This window comes from Schistocerca cancellata, chromosome 1, assembly GCF_023864275.1.
Source record: "Schistocerca cancellata isolate TAMUIC-IGC-003103 chromosome 1, iqSchCanc2.1, whole genome shotgun sequence".
NCBI classification, from domain to species: Eukaryota; Metazoa; Arthropoda; class Insecta; order Orthoptera; family Acrididae; genus Schistocerca; species Schistocerca cancellata.
In genome coordinates this window covers 174,671,509-174,689,816 of record NC_064626.1, presented here as the reverse complement: position 1 = coordinate 174,689,816, position 18,308 = coordinate 174,671,509, and the positions used below count along the sequence as shown (strand labels likewise).

The following is an 18,308-nucleotide window of genomic DNA, read 5'->3' as shown; positions in this document are numbered from 1 at the left end:
GATGTAGATGAAGATGAAATGGGAGATGCGATACTGAGTGCGGAATTTGACAGAGCCCCAGGAGTAGACAACATCCCATTAGAACTACTGATGGCATTGGGGGAGCCAGCCCTAACAAAACTCTACCATCTGGTGAGCAAGATCTATGACACAGGTGAAATACCCTCAAACTTCAAGAAGAATGAAATAATTCCAATTCCAAAGAAAGGAAGTGTTGACAGATGTAAAAATTACCAATCTATCAGTTTAATAAGTCACAGCTGCAAAATACTAATATGAATTCTTCACAGACGAATGGAAAAACTGGTAGAAGCCGACCTCGGGGAAGGTCAGTTAGAATTCCGTACAAATGTTGGAACACGTGAGGCAATACTGACCCTACGAATTACCTTAGAATATTTCTAGCATTTGTAGACTTAGAGAAAGATTTGACAATGTTGACTTGAATAATCTCTTTCAAATTCTGCATCCGAAAAGCCCCTAAACTCATCCACCAAGGACACCTCACTGTGACTGGTTACTGTGTCCCCACTGAGAGAATGTCTCCTCTCATGGACCAACGCCTTCAGCCTATTACCCTCAATGCACCTTCCTAAATAAGAGACACTAACCATTTCATTCACTGACTCTCCACAGTTCCTGTTCCTTTACCACACAGCATCCTGTTCATCACTACTGATTCCACCTTTCTCTGCACTAACATTCCTAATGCTCATGATCTTTCCACTGTTGAACACCAACTTTCCCAAATGCCCAGCTGATTCCAAACCTACAACCCCCTTCCTGGTCACCATTATTAACTATACCCTCACCCAAAATTGCTTCACATTTGAAGGCATCATCTACAAACAAATCTGTGGTACAGCAATGGGCACCCACATGACACCATGCTATGCCATCCTATTCATGGGCCATCTAGAGGAATCCTCCTTAACCACCACAAATCCCAAACCTCTCACCTAGATCAAATTCACTGACATTATTCTGAACTGGACTGAGGAAACCCTATCCACATTCCCACAGAACCTCAACAAATTCTCCCCCACTTGCTTCACCCATTCCTCCTAAACCCAAGAAGCCACCTTCCTCAATGTTGACCACCACCCCAATACCTCCATCCATATCAATCCCACCAACCACTAGCAATACTTCCATTTCGACAACTGCTTCCCATTCCACACCAAGAAGTCTCTTCCATTAAACCTAGCCGGCCGCGGCCATTCCGAAGCGACAGTCACTCTCCATATGTATCAAGGTTCTCACTGAGGCCTCCACACACCAAAATTACCCTCCCAACCTACTACAGAAGCAGGTCACCCATGCCTCATATCTCTATTCACCTACAATCTTCCCCCCACACACCGTCCAGCCATATTGGAGCACTGCCACCATGACTGGAGCAACTGAATCACATTCTCCATCAGTGTTTGAATTGCCACCTATTGTGCCATGAAATGAGGAATATCCTACCCACTACCTTTCCCACCCCTCCCACAATGGTATTTTGCTGCCCAATGAACCTACGCATCATTGTCCATCCTTACTCCACACCTGCTGCCAACGACCCCTTGCCTCATATTCCTGCAACAGACCTAGATGCAAGACCCATCTCATACGTCTTCCCACCACCACCTACTCCAGTCTGTTCACAAGTATCAGGTGGGGCTATCTGTTAAACCAGACACGTGATTTACAACCTAAGCTGCAACTGCTGTGCTGCTTTCTAAGTAGGCATGACAACCAACAAGTCATCCATCCACATGAATGGCCAGCACAAACTGACCAAGATACTGCTGGACCACCAGTTGCTGAACATGTGGACCAACACAATGTGCTTCACTTCGATGACTGCTTCACTGCCTGCACCATCTGTATCCTTTCTACAACATTAGCTTTTCTGAACTGTGCAGGTGGGAACTCTCCCTGCAATATATCTTATGTCTCTCCTCGTGTACTGCCCCCCCCCCCCAAGTCAAACCACCCCATTGCACCTAGTAGTCCTACCCTATCTTCACAACATCCCTGCATGCTTCCATAAGCAGCACACACCCTCCCCCACTCCTAACATGCTATCCCTTTCCCTCCCTGTCCCAACTGTTGCAAGCAGAGTGAATTTGGACTGCAAGCTGTCCAATGTTTTGGATTGTATTGTTGTTGTTGTTGTTGTTGTTGTGGTCTTCAGTCCTGAGACTGGTGGTTTGATGCAGCTCTCCATGCTACTCTATCCTGTGCAAGCTTCATCATCTCCCAGTACCTACTGCAACCTACATCCTTCTGAATCTGTTTAGTGTATTCATCTCTTGGTCTCCCTCTACGATTTTTACCCTCCACGCTGCCCTCCAATACTAAATTGGTGATCCCTTGATGCCTCAGAACATGTCCTACCAACCGATCCCTTCTTCTGGTCGAGCTGTGCCACAAACTTCTCTTCTCCCAAATCCTATTCAGTACCTCCTCATTAGTTATATGATCTACCCATATAATCTTCAGCATTCTTCTGTAGCACCACATTTCGAAAGCTTCTATTCTCTTCTTGTCCAAACTAGTTATCGTCCATGTTTCACTTCCATACATGGCTACACTCCATACAAATACTTTCAGAAACGACTTCCTGACACTTAAATCTATACTCGATGTTAACAAATTTCTCTTCCTCAGAAACGCTTTCCTTGCCATTGACAGTCTACATTTTATATCCTCTCTACTTCGACCATCATCAGTTATTTTGCTCCCCAAATAGCAAAACTCCTTTACTACTTTAAGTGTCTCATTTCCTAATCTAATTCCCTCAGCGTCACCCGACTTAATTCGACTACATTCCATTATCCTCGTTTTGCTTTTGTTGATGTTCATCTTATACCCTGCTTTCAAGCACTGTCCATTCCGTTCAACTGCTCTTCCAAGTCCTTTGCTGTCTCTAACAGAATTACGTCATCGGCGAACCTCAAAGTTTTTATTTCCTCTCCATGGATTTTAATACCTACTCCGAATTTTTCTTTTGTTTCCTTCACTGCTTGCTCAATATACAGATTGAATAACATCGGGGATAGGCTACAACCCTGTCTCACTCTCTTCCCAACCACTACTTCCCTTTCAAGTCACTCGACTCTTATAACTGCCATTTGGTTTCTGTACAAATTGTAAATAGCCTTTCGCTCCCTGTATTTTACCCCTGCCACCTTCAGAATTTGAAAGAGAGTATTCCAGTCAACATTGTCAAAAGCTTTCTCTAAGTCTACAAATGCTAGAAACATAGGTTTGCCTTTCCTTAATCTAGCTTCTAAGGTAAGTCGTAGGGTCAGTATTGCCTTACGTGTTCCAACATTTCTACGGAATCCAAACTGATCTTCCCCGAGGTCAGCTTCTACAAGTTTTTCCATTCGTCTGTAGAGAATACGCATTAATATTTTGCATCCGTGACTTATTAAACTGATTGTTCGGTAATTTTCACATCTGTCAGCACCTGCTTTCTTTGGGATCGAAATTATTATATTCTTCTTGAAGTCTGAGGGTATTTCGCCTGTCTCATACATCTTGCTCACCAGATGTTAGAGTTTTGTCAGGACTGGCTCTCCCAAGGCCGTCAGTAGCTCTAATGGAATGTTGTCTAGTCCCGGGGCCTTGTTTTGACTCAGGTTTTTCAGTGCTCTGTCAAACTCTTCACGCAGTATCGTATCTCCCATTTCATCTTCATCTACATCCTCTTCCATTTCCATAATATTGTCCTCAAGTACATTGCCCTTGTAGAGGCCCTGTATATACTCCCTCCACCTTTCTGCTTTCCCTTCTTTGCTTAGAACTGGGTTTTCATCTGAGCTCTTGATATTCATGCAAGTGGTTCTCTTTTCTCCAAAGGTCTCATTAATTTTCCTGTAGGCAGTATCTATCTTACCCCTAGTGAGATAACCCTCTACATCCTTACATTTGTCCTCTAGCCATCCCTGCTTAGCCATTTTGCACTTCCTGTCAATCTTGTTTTTGATACGTTTGTATTCCCTTTTGCCGGCTTCACTTTCTGCATTTTTATATTTTCTCCTTTCATCAATTACATTCAGTACTTCTTCTGTTACCCAAGGATTTCTACTAGCCCTCGTCTTTTTACCTACTAGGTCCTCTGCTGCCTTCACTACTTCATCTCTCATAGCTACCCATTCTTCTTCTACTGTATTTCTTTCCCCCATTCCTGTCAATTGTTCCCTTATGCTCTCCCTGAAACACTGTACGACCTCTGGTTCTTTCAGTTTATCCAGGTCCCATCTCCTCAAATTCCCACCTTTTTGCAGTTTCTTCAGTTTTAATCTACAGTTCATAACCAATAGATTGTGATCAGAGTCCACATCTGCCCCTGGAAATGTCTTATAATTTAAAACCTGGTTCCTAAATCTCTGTCTTACCATTATGTAATCTACCTGAAACCTGTCAGTATCTCCAGGCTTCTTCCATGTATACAACCTTCTTTTATTATTCTTGGGCCAAGTGTTAGCTATAATTAAGTTGTGCTCTTCTATCAGCATAAATTGTATTAAACCGAATAAAATCCTAAAATGTTGAGATACATCTTTTTGTTATTGTATCAATCTCGATAACCAAATAAAGAGGCAACCTGTGGCATGACTGCAACAGAAGTACCCTGCACATCATTAACTAGCATGAGGCTCATCGAGCTGCAGGGAGCAAGTGCATTGTTGCCCGACACTAAAAAGCGATGTGGTAGAAGGTACACATATTTTATATTGTTATAAAACCGTGACTGTTCTTATTCAACTAGTGTGCATATCATTAGTTCAAATGGCTCTGAGCACTATGGGACTTGAACATCTGAGGTCATCAGTCCCCTAGAACTTAGAACTACTTAAACCTAACTAACCTATGGACATCACACACATCCATGCCCGAGGCAGGATTCGAACCTGCGACCGTAGCGGTCGCGCGGTTCCAGACTGTAGCGCCTAGAACCGCTCAGCCACTCCGGCCGGTGCATATCATTAGTGCTATCACTTTTGAAGGTAGTGAATACATGAAGTTTGCAACTGAGTAAATCACTTCTTTTTTTTTGTATTTTAGAACTGGTTTTATAGGACTTGCATGTTGTGCATTTCAGTAGCACAACATACAAGTGTCAGTCTGCAATTCAATAGGTTATGGATTTGATCTCCAGTTAGTTCTGTGTTTTTTTTACAGCACTATCCCTAATCTTCGCATCTGAAAATTCTCTGGGTATAAGAAAGACAACAATTAGCACCATGGTTCAGATTTCACATTAAACTGTATACCCATCTAATAACTCAAATGAAAATATGATACGTACATTTTAATGTATTCAGTGCACCAACTGACATGCCTTTAATGCATTATTACTGGGTAAAAATGAGTTTCCTAGCCATAAGCTCATGATTCGGTGACTAATAGAATTGACAGTGTGATACTTTTTAACTCTTGTGCTAAAATCTTGAGAATTATTTTGGATTTTTTTTCCTATTTTGCAATGAAAACAACCTGCAAATATGCTGCAACTGAACTAGTTATCATATTTCTACAATATTGCGAAAATATATGTGGTTGTCTGGGTATGACTAATTTTATATCATTTCGGGCGTCACTTTTTTTCCCCACCAGGAGATATTGGTCTCAACAAAAAGGAAGGCGGAACAAATGGACAGAAGAGGTGAGAACCATTAGTGAATTCTTCTGAACTTGCTACGCACATCTGAAGCTACAAGTTAAGCTTACGGCAAACTAAATTTGGATGCGTACAGTTGTGAAGACACTTTGACTGAAAATGGCAACAAGACCGTGGGCAAGTTTGTTGGAGGCAGATTCTTATTATACAGAGAATCCCCAACAGCTGAAATCATAGAAGAATCTACTGTCAAAAATCCTGGAAAAGTTTAATGTACCCAATCAAATGTGCTTCCAGAGCAAGACGCAGAACTCTTGATGTTTAACAAGAGACCAGAGGAGAAATTTTGCCTGAGAAACTAAGGAAGTTGTGAAGTACGATTGTAAGTACTCTTTAAAACTCTGAAGAACAATTTAATACAGCAAATAACTGATCAGTGAGCAAATACTGGTTCAAGAGGAAACTGGACATTGGTTTTAATAATGAAGATGTGTGTTAATGGTTATATTCTGTGCCCAACATTCCAGTATTTGGATGTTTGTCTTTTGGGCTAAAATAGACCTCTCACTTTTTGACAGCTCAAGATGAGGTGTGTGCATTGGGAAGCACATGAAAAAATGGGCCGTCATGAAAACGCAATCGACCATTGTGGATGCTTCATACAGTGGAGATAATATGAAAGAAATATCATAGGACTAGTGAAGACTGAGTGACAGAGTACTACACAATGACATTGACGACACAAAGGAAAAATTGTGCATCATCTTAAAAATGCTTATTCATGCATAAAAAACCAGGCAGTGCAAAATTTGGCTTTGTATGAATATAGAGCACAGCTGCATGAAGGCAATTACATCCCCAGAGCAGGAAACCTCCTTCGTCTATAAAATCTACACACCAATTTTGATCCTGTCATGAAAGAACACCTCATCCAAATGGAATACCAATCAGGCGCCATACCTTACCCACACCTTACTAATTCTTGCTTCTTCACAACAAGCTCATTCATCCGATGTCATGTGCTGTTCATGTCTACTCAGTAACAATTTAACAGGATAGATAAAAAAATCTACTCACCAAGCAGCAACAGATCACACACATAAAAGACGCTCGCAATTGGCCAGCTTTCGCAACCAGTGGCTCTTTCTTCAGGCAGAAGGGTTTAAGGGAAAGGACTGGAGAGGCCTAGGGAAAGGGGTAGATTTCGAGAAAATCACCACACGGGATGAGAAGGAAAGTCTCAAGAAAGAGTTACTGGCTCAGAAAGATTGCCAATTACAAACGTCTTTAGTGTGTGTATTCTGCAGCCATTTGGTGAGTAGAATTTTTTATCTATCCAGTTAAATTATTTAATCTACTCAGTAAGATATATAAAGCTAAATATTACAAGGTTTTGCACAACTTAACTACTGTTTGGACGTATCGTGAGTAGATACCAAAAGCTGTCTTTCCTTTACTTTTTATCATCAAAATAAGCCAGAAAGCCTTGTGAATGACATCCTGTGTCAACTGGTAGAGGATGGACTGGAAGATTCTAGGCCAAAGTGCAATGACAATGATGAAGTGGTAACTCATCAAAAGAATGGAGTTAACCATAGGATTGAGGGCAAAAATAATCTAGCTATGTTTGTGGACTGTCTTAACCACTCTTTGAATTTAGTGGGTGAACATTCACCCAACCAAGATGTGACTACGACGCTATTCTTTAGAGCTATGCAAGTGCTCCAGCATTCCTTTTTTAGCTCAGTGGTGTGCTGAGAGACTCTTAAGCTGTGCCCGGAATTGTTATGTCTGAAAGTGGGACGACGTGGAGTGCAAAAAGAGAAGCAGTACATCCCATTAGCAGTATCATGTAAAGACAGTTCAATTTTTGAAAGGCATGATGCAATAATTATGAGACTCGGAAGTGCAGATCTGATGGAAGTCAACGGGCAACCACACTCTGAGCTATGATTCACTCACTGCTGGGATTCTACAAAAAAATTCTCGCTCACACAGACAGAGTTCAAAAAAGCTAAAAGATACTTTCATGAACTTCCACGGCTTTGTACATGATGTGAGGGCTCCTCATGGCAATTTCTGTAAAGAAGCAGACGAGTAAGTGGGTAAGCTACTTCGGGAAGAATGAGACCTATGCGAAGAATGAGATGTCAACAATGCAAGGAACATCAGATGAAGAAAGTCGATGGCTAGCTGACATCCAGAGATGCAGGCTGTGCAAGAAATGGAAGAGTGATACAAGGAATGCTGGACTTTTTCACGCAAAAATGAAAGTACGATTCTCATCACTGAATTACAAATGGACAAACAGTCATGGTTTTTTCTAGACACAGGAAGGCTGTACTATGATCCAGAAATGTTGGACTTCAGGATACTGCTATCAAGCCACAATTGCATCATACTATTATGAAGAAGAAGAACTCTTGCAGTTCATTGTCTTTCCAAGTGTAAGAGTAACTACCCAATTACCAGTACTGTTGATGGTCAGTGTCTTCACTGTTAGATGTGGTAGATCCTTTAACAAACTGAAGCTCCTATTTTCATTTATCAGGGCACTAATGGGACAAAGTAGGCTCACTAGCCTTGCTATGCTTACTATTGAGAGAGAAGAGAAATATAATCATAACTGTAATGGAATGAGTGAACATAATGCAGCAATGAAAGCATGAAAGGAATTTTTTTTTTAATAAAGACGACAATTTACAAATAGAAAGTTTTTAAAAATATCAATAATTTATATACTGGTCTTGTTACTAAATATTCTTAATATTAATATATTGTAGGGATTGATTTGAAACACTGAATTTTACTGTATTTTCTTTCTGCAGTAGCATAACGTTGATTTCGAGATTTTCTATTATCAAATAACTATAGTAATTAATGATTTATACCAGCATGTCTGTAACAAAACTTAATCATTCCTATTTAATGAAACACTGCCACATTGCATTTTCATGAGACCTCACATTTTTAATAGTCTCAGAGGTTTGGAATGGCAACTTCTTGTCAAAACAGGTGGACCTAACCAAAGGGTTCAAGACAAAAATTACTCTTGCTCAAGGTTCTCAACAGTTAATGAACTGTATCAGCATTGCAATTGTGCTTAATTGCTACATTTAAATACACGAAACCAACACATGTAGGTGGGAGGAGTAAAAGGATGAGGATTAAACAAAAAATATTTGTGGCAGGTTGACAGGGAGCGAAAAAAGGGGCTAAGTCAAAGTCTGACATGCGGGCGTCACCTGCGAAACATCATGGTGGTGTGACGTTTCTAAGAGTTAAAGAACAGCATTCTATTCCCCACGCATTTTGGATTCACTTTTTCTTAGTTTCCCCTAACGCACATGAGGCTACACCCACAGTAATAGATCATGCCCACATGATAATTAAATTAGATATACTTTTTGTTTCCTTAATCAATAATGTGTAGGTTCTCAAACAACAAGAATACACAAAAACTCTTAAACGGTATTTCATTTCAGAGGTCACATCGAACCTAGCCAATCACAAAATATGTAAATGTGTAACACACTGAGGTGCATATGAAAATCAGTTTGAAGCACATATTTACGCTGAACACATTATGGTACTGAAGATACGCCGACATTATTCTACAAAACTCATTTTATTTGATATTATTAACAAGGTATTTTCATAAATCAGTTCTACTAGAAAATTCGTCATTGGGATAGAAAGAGTTTGTCACCAATAAATCCCTCCCTGTACCTAAACTTCTTACGGTTACTTGCAAAACTATTTATGTTGCTGGAAGTCATTGCTACTTTTAAACTAGCTCCACGTTTTAGCAAATTCAAGAAATTAGTATATTTCATGTTCTGTTCAGATGATTACAGTGGAACTCAATGGTGTTTTACATTAGTATTATTCGTCACTACCACCAATTAATTTGTAGGCTGTACCAAAAGCCGTATTCATTCATGGTGCAAAAATGAGATGTGAAGCGTGTTTCTAAATGATAAAAACAGTCCACTGATTGGAATGCACAACCACCCTCATTAGCAGGCCACGTAAAAGTAACACGGATACCAGGGTTCCGGTCTGTTTTTCAATACATGTGCAGTATTCGTTAATAGAAGTTGAACATATCTCAAGTGGGCAAACGTTGATAATCAATCTGTAATAAAATTTTTAATACATAAATATAAAACGTACACAGAATGTTGAATGTCCTAAAGAATACCAATATCGTGTACATCGGTGAGACTGGTTGGGTACATTTTCGTATTTGTTACGGATATATCTTGGGACAAAATGTAATCACCTAATGGCATACTTTTATTTCTAACGAATATTTTAAATTCCCTATAACAGGAGCTGTCACTACTATTCATCTAGATGTTATTGTGAGACACAGTAATTTCCTACCTGTATATCTTTGTTTTGAGCATATATTTTAAATTTGATAATACTTGTAAAATATTTTCTACTTTTACTGTGTCTACACCAGCGAATACAGAAATGCTACACCCTAAAACACGATGACATCACTACAATGAATGTAAATACACCACACCACTGCAACAACAATGTCAAACAAGTTGACGTATACTCACAGATAATGCACACTGCGAAATAACCCAGGTCAATCGATCCGGTTGGCGGCAGTGACCAGTGACGGAAGACCACTCACGACGTTTTTCCACAGATAACAAAAACTCGCACATCCAACCCCCAACCACAGGAGCCAATGAACTGGCTATGGAACCACCCTACTGGCTCACTGTCAAGTTATTTGGCGTAACAGATAGAAAACTTAAAAGTCGTTTTAAGTTATTGGCCTGATTTTCATTCCGCACCACCATCCATGAGCTTCAGTAACAGGCACTAGGTGTATCTGCTCTCATTCTGCATTCTACACCGACATCTACATCTGTACTCCGGCAGACACCTTAGGGTTGTATCTTAGGGTACCACTGGAACTTCCTCACTTTTCTATTACAATCGCAAATGATCTGCGGGAAGAACAGTTGTTGGTTAGCAGGCGAATTCGGATCTCTCTTATTTTATTTTCGTTGTTTTTTCGCGAGGTACACACAGCAAACGATGTATATTAACTGACTCTTCTAGGAACATATGCTCTCACATTTGAAAAGTAAATCACATTGTGATGCCCAATGCCTCTCTTGTTGTGTCTGTCACTGGAGTTCCCTGAGAATCTCTGCGAAGCTTTTGCGCTTATTAAATGAATCTGTGAAGAAATGTGCTCTTTTTCTTTGGATCTTATCTATTTTCTCTACTAATTCTATTCTACAGTCCTGCACTGATAACCAATATTCAAATATTGGCCGAATGCGAGTTTTTGCAGCTACCTAGTTTGTCAATGGACTGTGCTTCCTGGAAGTCTTCCAGTGAATCTCAGCCTGGTATATGCCTTACCTACATTTAGTTTAATGTGGTCGCTGCACTTTGAGTCGCTCTGTAAGCATACTCCCAGATATGTAATGGATGTGGCTGCTTCCAATTAATGTTCTGCTATCACATAATTATGCAGTAATTAAAGCCATTTTAAGGACCGAGCGACACAAGTGGCCAAGTGGAGCACTATGCTGTGAGGTGTGTCAGATGTACCCAAATGCAGTATCTGTGTACAGGGTGTACAGTAACACAACTACTAGCGAAAATTAACAAGAGTGAAAGCATATGAGAACAAAAGCAAAACCACTCCAGTAAACATGGCTTGGCAAATGAGCCACATGCAAAATAATTGTGACTGTGTGTTTTTGATCTGCTCCTGACTTCAGCAGGAAATGTTCTCCTAATTAGTAAGAACGTCTTTGAAATGTAAACTTTTCAATTAACTCCCAGTGTAATTGGGGCGAATTTCACCCCTTGGCTTATATTAACATGTAATGCAATATTATTTCAGTATATTACAATTTATGTTTGCGTTTTCTTCACATGTAACACCTAACTCACAGTATGCTTAAAATGTTGATATAAAATTCGATGATTGTTTTTGTCTCATATTTTACACTGGAAAGTAAAATAATTTATTAATTATAGAATTAAAAAATTACGCTGATTAACTAAAAAACTAACAGAAAGTCTATATTTTATGCTTTCTTCGCAGTTTTATAGATTGGACTTTCTTACTGATGTTATAACAATACAAAAAGTCATGCATTACTTTAAAAAACGAATTTTATTTATTTTAATATTTAGCATTGAATAAGATCCTGACCTTTGTTTTCGTTTCAGAAGACCTACTTTAAAAGGAAAAAAAGTTCAATTTCCACATTTGCTAAATTTAGATTTGTTTGAGAGTATCACCAAGAGCTCTCTGTGGCAGGGAAGGGATAAGGGGGGGGGGGGGGGGGGGGGGGAGAGGGAGCAACTGATACATCGTCGTGTAGGAAAATGTTATCGAACTGAACCTGCCAATAATGCATCTTACTGACTGTTTATGAGCAATTCGTTACTTTTTTATGTTGCAGATCCTTGCAATACGCATCGATTCTCTGCAGATATTCCATAATTTTGCTATGATATCCTAGTGTTGCAGCTTCTCTGTATACAACATAATTTGTGAAAAGCCTCACGAAAATTCCGACAATATCCACTAGGTCGTTTACATATGCTGATGAATGTCTTGCATCCTTCTCCTGGGATATGCCTAAAGGTACTTACACATGTGAAGATTTCTTTACATTAAGAATGACATGCTGTATTCTGTTTGCTAGACACTGTTCATTTCAATCACTCAGCTTGACTCATGTTGCAGACCCTCGTATTTTGTTCATTAGCCGGTGGAACTATACCGAACGCCTTCTGAAAGCCAATGAACACAATTAATGTGGGCACTCATATCTACTGCCTTCTGGCTCTCATATAAGAACATAGGGAACTGGGTTTCATACAACCTTTATTTGTGGAATCCAGGCGAACTTTTGGTTTCCAGAAATGTCATAACACATGAACATGTTCCACAATCCTAGAAAATACTCACATCAAAGATAAAGGCTTATACTTACATGTAGATGTCTGACAACTCCACTTGAAAACAGGAATGACCTGTGCTTTTTTAATATAGTCACTAGAAACATATCGCTCTAACATTGATCTGTGGTACACAGCTGTTAGAAGAGGAACTTTCAAACAGTATTCGTAGACTTGCGCCATGTATCCCATCAGCCCAGTTGTCTTTTCTCTGTTGATTTTCTATCTTGTGGTCACAATAATGTTCATGTGACAGGTCACACAATTACGATCTTCTTCAGTGAAACAGTTTTGGAAAAAGGAGTTTAATACACTACTGGCCATTAAGATTGCTACACCAAGAAGAAATGCTGATGATAAACAGGTATTCATTGGACAAATATATTATACTAGAACTGACATGTGATTACATTTTCACGCAATTTTGGTGCATAGATCCTGAGAAATCAGTACCCAGAACAACCACCTCTGGCCATAACAATGGCCTTGATAAACCTGGGCATTGAGCCAAACAGAGTATGGATAGCGCGTACAGGTAGAACCGCCCATGCAGCTTCAACACAATACCACAGTTCATCAAGAGTAGTGACTGGCGCATTGTGATGAGCCAGTTGCTCGGCCACCATTGACCAGACGTTTTCAATTGGTGAAAGATCTGGAGAATGTGCTGGCCAGGGCAGCAGTAGAACATTTTCTGTATCCAGAAAGGCCCATACAGGACCTGCAACATGTGGTCGTGCATTATCCTACTGAAATGTAGGGTTTCGCAGGGATCGAATGAAGGGCAGAGCCACGGGTCATAACACATCTGAAATGTAACGTCCACTGTTCAAAGTGCCGTCAATGTGAACAAGAGGTGACCGAGATGTGTAACCAATGACACCCCATACCGTCAAGCCTGGTGATACGCCAGTATGGCGATGACGAATACACGCTTCCAATGTGCGTTCACCGCAATGTCGCCAAAGACGGATCCGACCATCATGATGCTGTAAACAGAACCTGGATTCATCCGAAAAAATGACGTTTTGCCATTTGTGCACCCAGGATCGTTGTTGAGTACACCATCGCATGCGCTCCTGTCTGTGATGCAGCGTCAAGGGTAACCGCAGCCATGGTCTCCGAGGTGATAGTCCGTGCTGCTGCAAACGTCGTCGAACTGTTCATGCAGATGGTTGTTGTCTTGCAAACGTCCCCATCTGCTGACTCAGGGATCGAGATGTGGCTGCACTATCCTTTACAGCCATGCGCATAATATGCCTGTCATCTCGACTGCTAGTGACACAAGGCCATTGGGATCCAGAACGGCGTTCCGTATTATTCTCCTGAACCCACCGATTCCATATTCTACTAACAGTCATTGGATCTCGACCAACGCGAGCAGCAATGTCGCGATACGATAAACCGCAATCGTGATAGGCTTCAATCCGACCTTTATCAAAGTCGGAAACGTGTTGGTACGCATTTCTCCTCCTTACACGAGGCATCACAACAACGTTTCACCAGGCAACACCGGTAAACTGCTGTTTGTGTATGAGAAACCGGTTGGAAACTTTCCTCATGTCAGCACATTGAAAGTATCGCCACTAGCGCCAACCTTGTGTGAATACTCTGAAAACCTAATCATTTGCGTATCACAGCATCTTCTTCCTGTCAGTTAAATTTCGCGTCTGTAGCACGTCATCTTCGTGGTTTAGCAATTTTAATGGCCAGTAGTGTATTTCGAACTTCTCTCTGTCATCCCCCAATTCAATGCAATTGTAGTCACAGAGTATGTAGACATATAGTTTCGGCCCATTTATTGATTTAACGTAAAGCCAAATAATCTTAGGATTTTTTATTACATTAGCAGATAAAATTTTACTTTAAAATTCATTGGACACTACATGCATGACTCTCATTTCGCTAATTTTTCCTTCATTTAGTTTTTGTTTGCGTACATGGATTTTGCTACATTTAAACTTGCAGTGAAGCTCTCTCTGCTTTCAAAGCAGTTTCGTAAAACGACTGTCCAACCATAGCAGGTCTTTTCAATCTCTCACAACTTTGTTGGTTATATATCTGTCTATGTCATATTGCGCAATACTCTTTAAGTTTGTCCATTTATACTCAACATTTTCAATTCTGGAGATGAATGTTTGATGTTGACCACTCAAAAAATTTGAATTTTTTTCATATCTCAATTGCTAAGCCGAAATAACTACCTACTTTTCTTTACATTTCTAATTACAGTCACATTCAGTGATACTCTAAAGACATTATGATCACTGTTTCCATGTTCTACATGTACCAAGTTGAATAATTCAAGTCTGTTGGAAACCAGGAGATCTAATTCTTTGCCTTCGCAAGTAGGTTCTTTGATTATCTGCTCAGGGTAATTTTCGGACAAGACATTTTGAAAAATGTCATCTAATTTCATGTCCCTATTATGCATCCCAATAACTTGAATCTTCCAGTCTATAGTTGGTAAGTGAAATCTCCTCTTCATACTACAATGCGATCTGCAACTTTTCCCTAAAATGTTTCGCCACTGCTGTTCCTTAGATAGACATGTGTAAAAACATCTGATTACCAAGTTTCACCTAAGTTTAACACTTATCTTCACGCTAATGATTTCCATTCAGAATCTCACAGCTCACTAGATATTATTAATTGTATATATAGCTACAGTCACACCTCCACCATTGGCATTCTACATATCCTTGCTAAATATAGTCCAGTCATAATTTAGAATTTCACTGCTATTAACATCTGGTTTCAGCCACCTTTCTGTAGCAAACATTATGTAGAAAGTATTACATTTATAAGCAAATCTAGTATAGAGACCATTCCATTAACTCTTCTGCAGTTAACTAATACCACATTAAGATTTATTTCTGCTCTTTGCTAAGATGAATGATACTGCCTTTAACTCATACAGATGATATTTTTCCCTGATTTCGTAGACATTCCCGGCGTAATAACTTCTGATATTCTTCACGGGTTTGCAGCCTGATCATGTCGTCGTCCAGACACAATATTTCGGCGGACGAGCCGGCCGCCATCTTTAGGTGAGTTAATGCTAGTGTACTGCCTCGCCGGAACTGAATTCCAGCCACAACGACGGAAACCTTTATACACCATGAACAGAGCACCATGCGTGCGTGAGATGATGGGCAGCGCCTCCTGGCAGCAAGTAGACACGCAGCGCGCCAGTGGGAGAAGACAGCACTAGTTGGAAGAATCCAATGATCGAAAAGAAGACTGTTGTTGTTTAATGTCGGACAAAATCGGATTCCATATCTTACTTAGAGGAAAACCTTTATCCCTGTTAATAATATTACTGGATAATCTAATTTCAATGGATTCCTTAAGAACACATTCCCAATAGCGAGAAGCAGGAGAGATCAATTGTGTCTCGTCACACATCATCCTGTCAACTTCGTTAAGGCAATGTTCCACCACTGCCGATTTCTCAGGCTGGAACAACCGAGTGTGCCAATGATGTTCCATGCATCGGTCCTGAATAGTTTGAATAGTTTGACCAATATACTTCCTTCCACAGCGACACGGAATTTCATAAACCCTGGGCGTCCTCAAGCCCAAATTATCTTTAACTGAGCCAAGAAGGGCTATCCATACACGACTTATGGCCCAACCCAAACTTCCATATTTCGTCAATCACGCATGTACAACCTGTACTAGTACATTCATTATGTATACTCCTGTACAGATGAGACATTTTACTTGAAAGTTGCTTGCCTGGTGTTGGCGGATAAATTCGATAATGCAGTGCAAAATGAGACTGCTCCCATGTCATAAAGAAAATTAATTATTAATTAACTTGCTTTCTCTTTGACTTTTTGTCTTTGACAAAGATAAGACAGGTACTGGATTTAAACTCGCTTTGGATTCTTTTTCCTAGATGCATACTTTCTAAGAACAATTCTCTACCTAAGATAAAAAGATCTGTGAAAAAAGTTGACTAAAGATGAATATGTTTTCTTTGTGGCTGCTGTAAGGAGAGAACAAGTTAGGTACAGGACGAGCTGGCGGTCAGAGGTTTCCACATCTCCGGTTCTCATGGATCGCCAGGCAAGGTTGGAGAAACCTGCTATAACTCATGGTGAAGACTCCGTCTCTCTCTTGGCCACAAAAGTACTCACAGTCGCCGTAGATTTTCTGGAAAACTCTTTCAAAATGAGAAAGTTGAACAAACACTGGCAGTATGGTATCTTCTGACTAACAAACTGGTCGCTTAAGGAACATCTTGAACACACAAGCTGACGGCGAAATATTGTACGTCCTTCGGACCGTGATAGTAGCAGATTCGATCAGTATTGTTAATTCGCGAAGAAACCACTATGCACTGCATTGCAAAACACAGTAACAGTTTTTATGAAGGCTCGGGGATCCAACATCGAATAAAAGTTCGTAAATGATGTTTACATTTTTCACAAATTAAGTTTTTTATTCGTGATAATTGCGATTTCAAGTTGACCTCTGCACTTCATGTTACTTCTACACGCAAACGTATCTGACCTCATAAGGCACAATGTCCAATAGGCATTTATCGTCTCCAACAATTACAAGAAAACATAGATGCTCCTCTTTTTTTCCCGGTAGCGCATCTTCGCTGGTACTCACAGCCGGAATATTACAATCATATTACATCATGTAGGGACATTAAAAGTGCCTACAGTTTATTGCAGTGCTTCTTCCTTTGAACATGCAGTATCGTATTTATTCGCCAGCAACAGGCTAGTGACTTCCAAGTAAACTGTCTCATCTGTACGGGAATATATGTAATGGGTGTTCAAGTTGTAGACGCATGGTTGATGACACATGGAAGTGGCCATGAGTCATGCGCGGATAGCCAAATGGTAAGGTGACTGCTCGCGATAAGCAGCGGATCTGGTTTCAAATCCCGATCCAGCACAAAATTTCACTGTCGTTATTCCATTCTACAGCTGGTGGGTATCCGTATTCGCAGTTGCAAATACATGCAATGTATTTCATATCGTCTGTAGTCGCAGTAGTGCCCCTTCCTTTAAGCATGAATGCATGTCCAAAGGAACTCTGCATCATACCTCAAAATAACATAGACATTGCAATATCATATTAGACTCAGTTTAGACTCAGTAAATAGTCCAGGTTTCGTTTCCATGTGTCGTTTAGGAAGGTAAGGTTTTTTTTTTTCAGACAGCATCTCTAGAGGTTCGTCTGAACAACAGACCTGTGACTGTGTTACATTCAACATAGTAACTCCTGTCATTGTAGCCAGTAAATAAAATGTAGGCCCCATGAGATCACACATAGTCCCATTGATCAACTATCTACTGCCTTGTGCTTCGAAAAATCTTGCTCCCATGAACTTTCCTTGTCATAGCAACTAGCAACTACTACTATGCCATTGTATACTGAGTATCCACAACGAAAACCTGCTCTCTGAAAATATGGCTTTGGTTTCATCACCACTTTTTGTCAAAGACATCCTTCTGATGTACATCTGAAGAGCTACATGATGCGTGTGCTTCCACTCATCACAGTCTCGCAAGACAGGTGTATGGTGACCACTTTGCTCTAACATTGCTGAAGCTCACCATTGTTCATTATCATGTATCTATCTGTGTTGTCTGCCACTAGTAGTAGTCCCTACTCTCTCACTTTCACAAATCTGCCAGCTGCCAAGAAATTCACTGCATATGTGTGCACTGCATAACACTTAAACAGCTACCAGAACCTTCAC

General features: G+C 40.3%; 1 protein-coding gene across 1 annotated transcript in view; it reads right to left on the bottom strand.

Annotated features, from left to right (window-relative positions):
• The window catches only part of LOC126168219 (uncharacterized), a 126,850-nt gene extending 116,669 nt beyond the window's left edge, over window positions 1-10,181 (bottom strand). Inside the window, exon 1 of the mRNA XM_049920539.1 lies at window positions 10,010-10,181. Within this exon, the coding sequence (XP_049776496.1) occupies window positions 10,010-10,032 (23 nt within the window). The 5' untranslated portion in view covers window positions 10,033-10,181. The remainder of the gene's footprint in view (window positions 1-10,009) is intronic.
• Window positions 10,182-18,308: the final 8,127 nt, after the last annotated feature.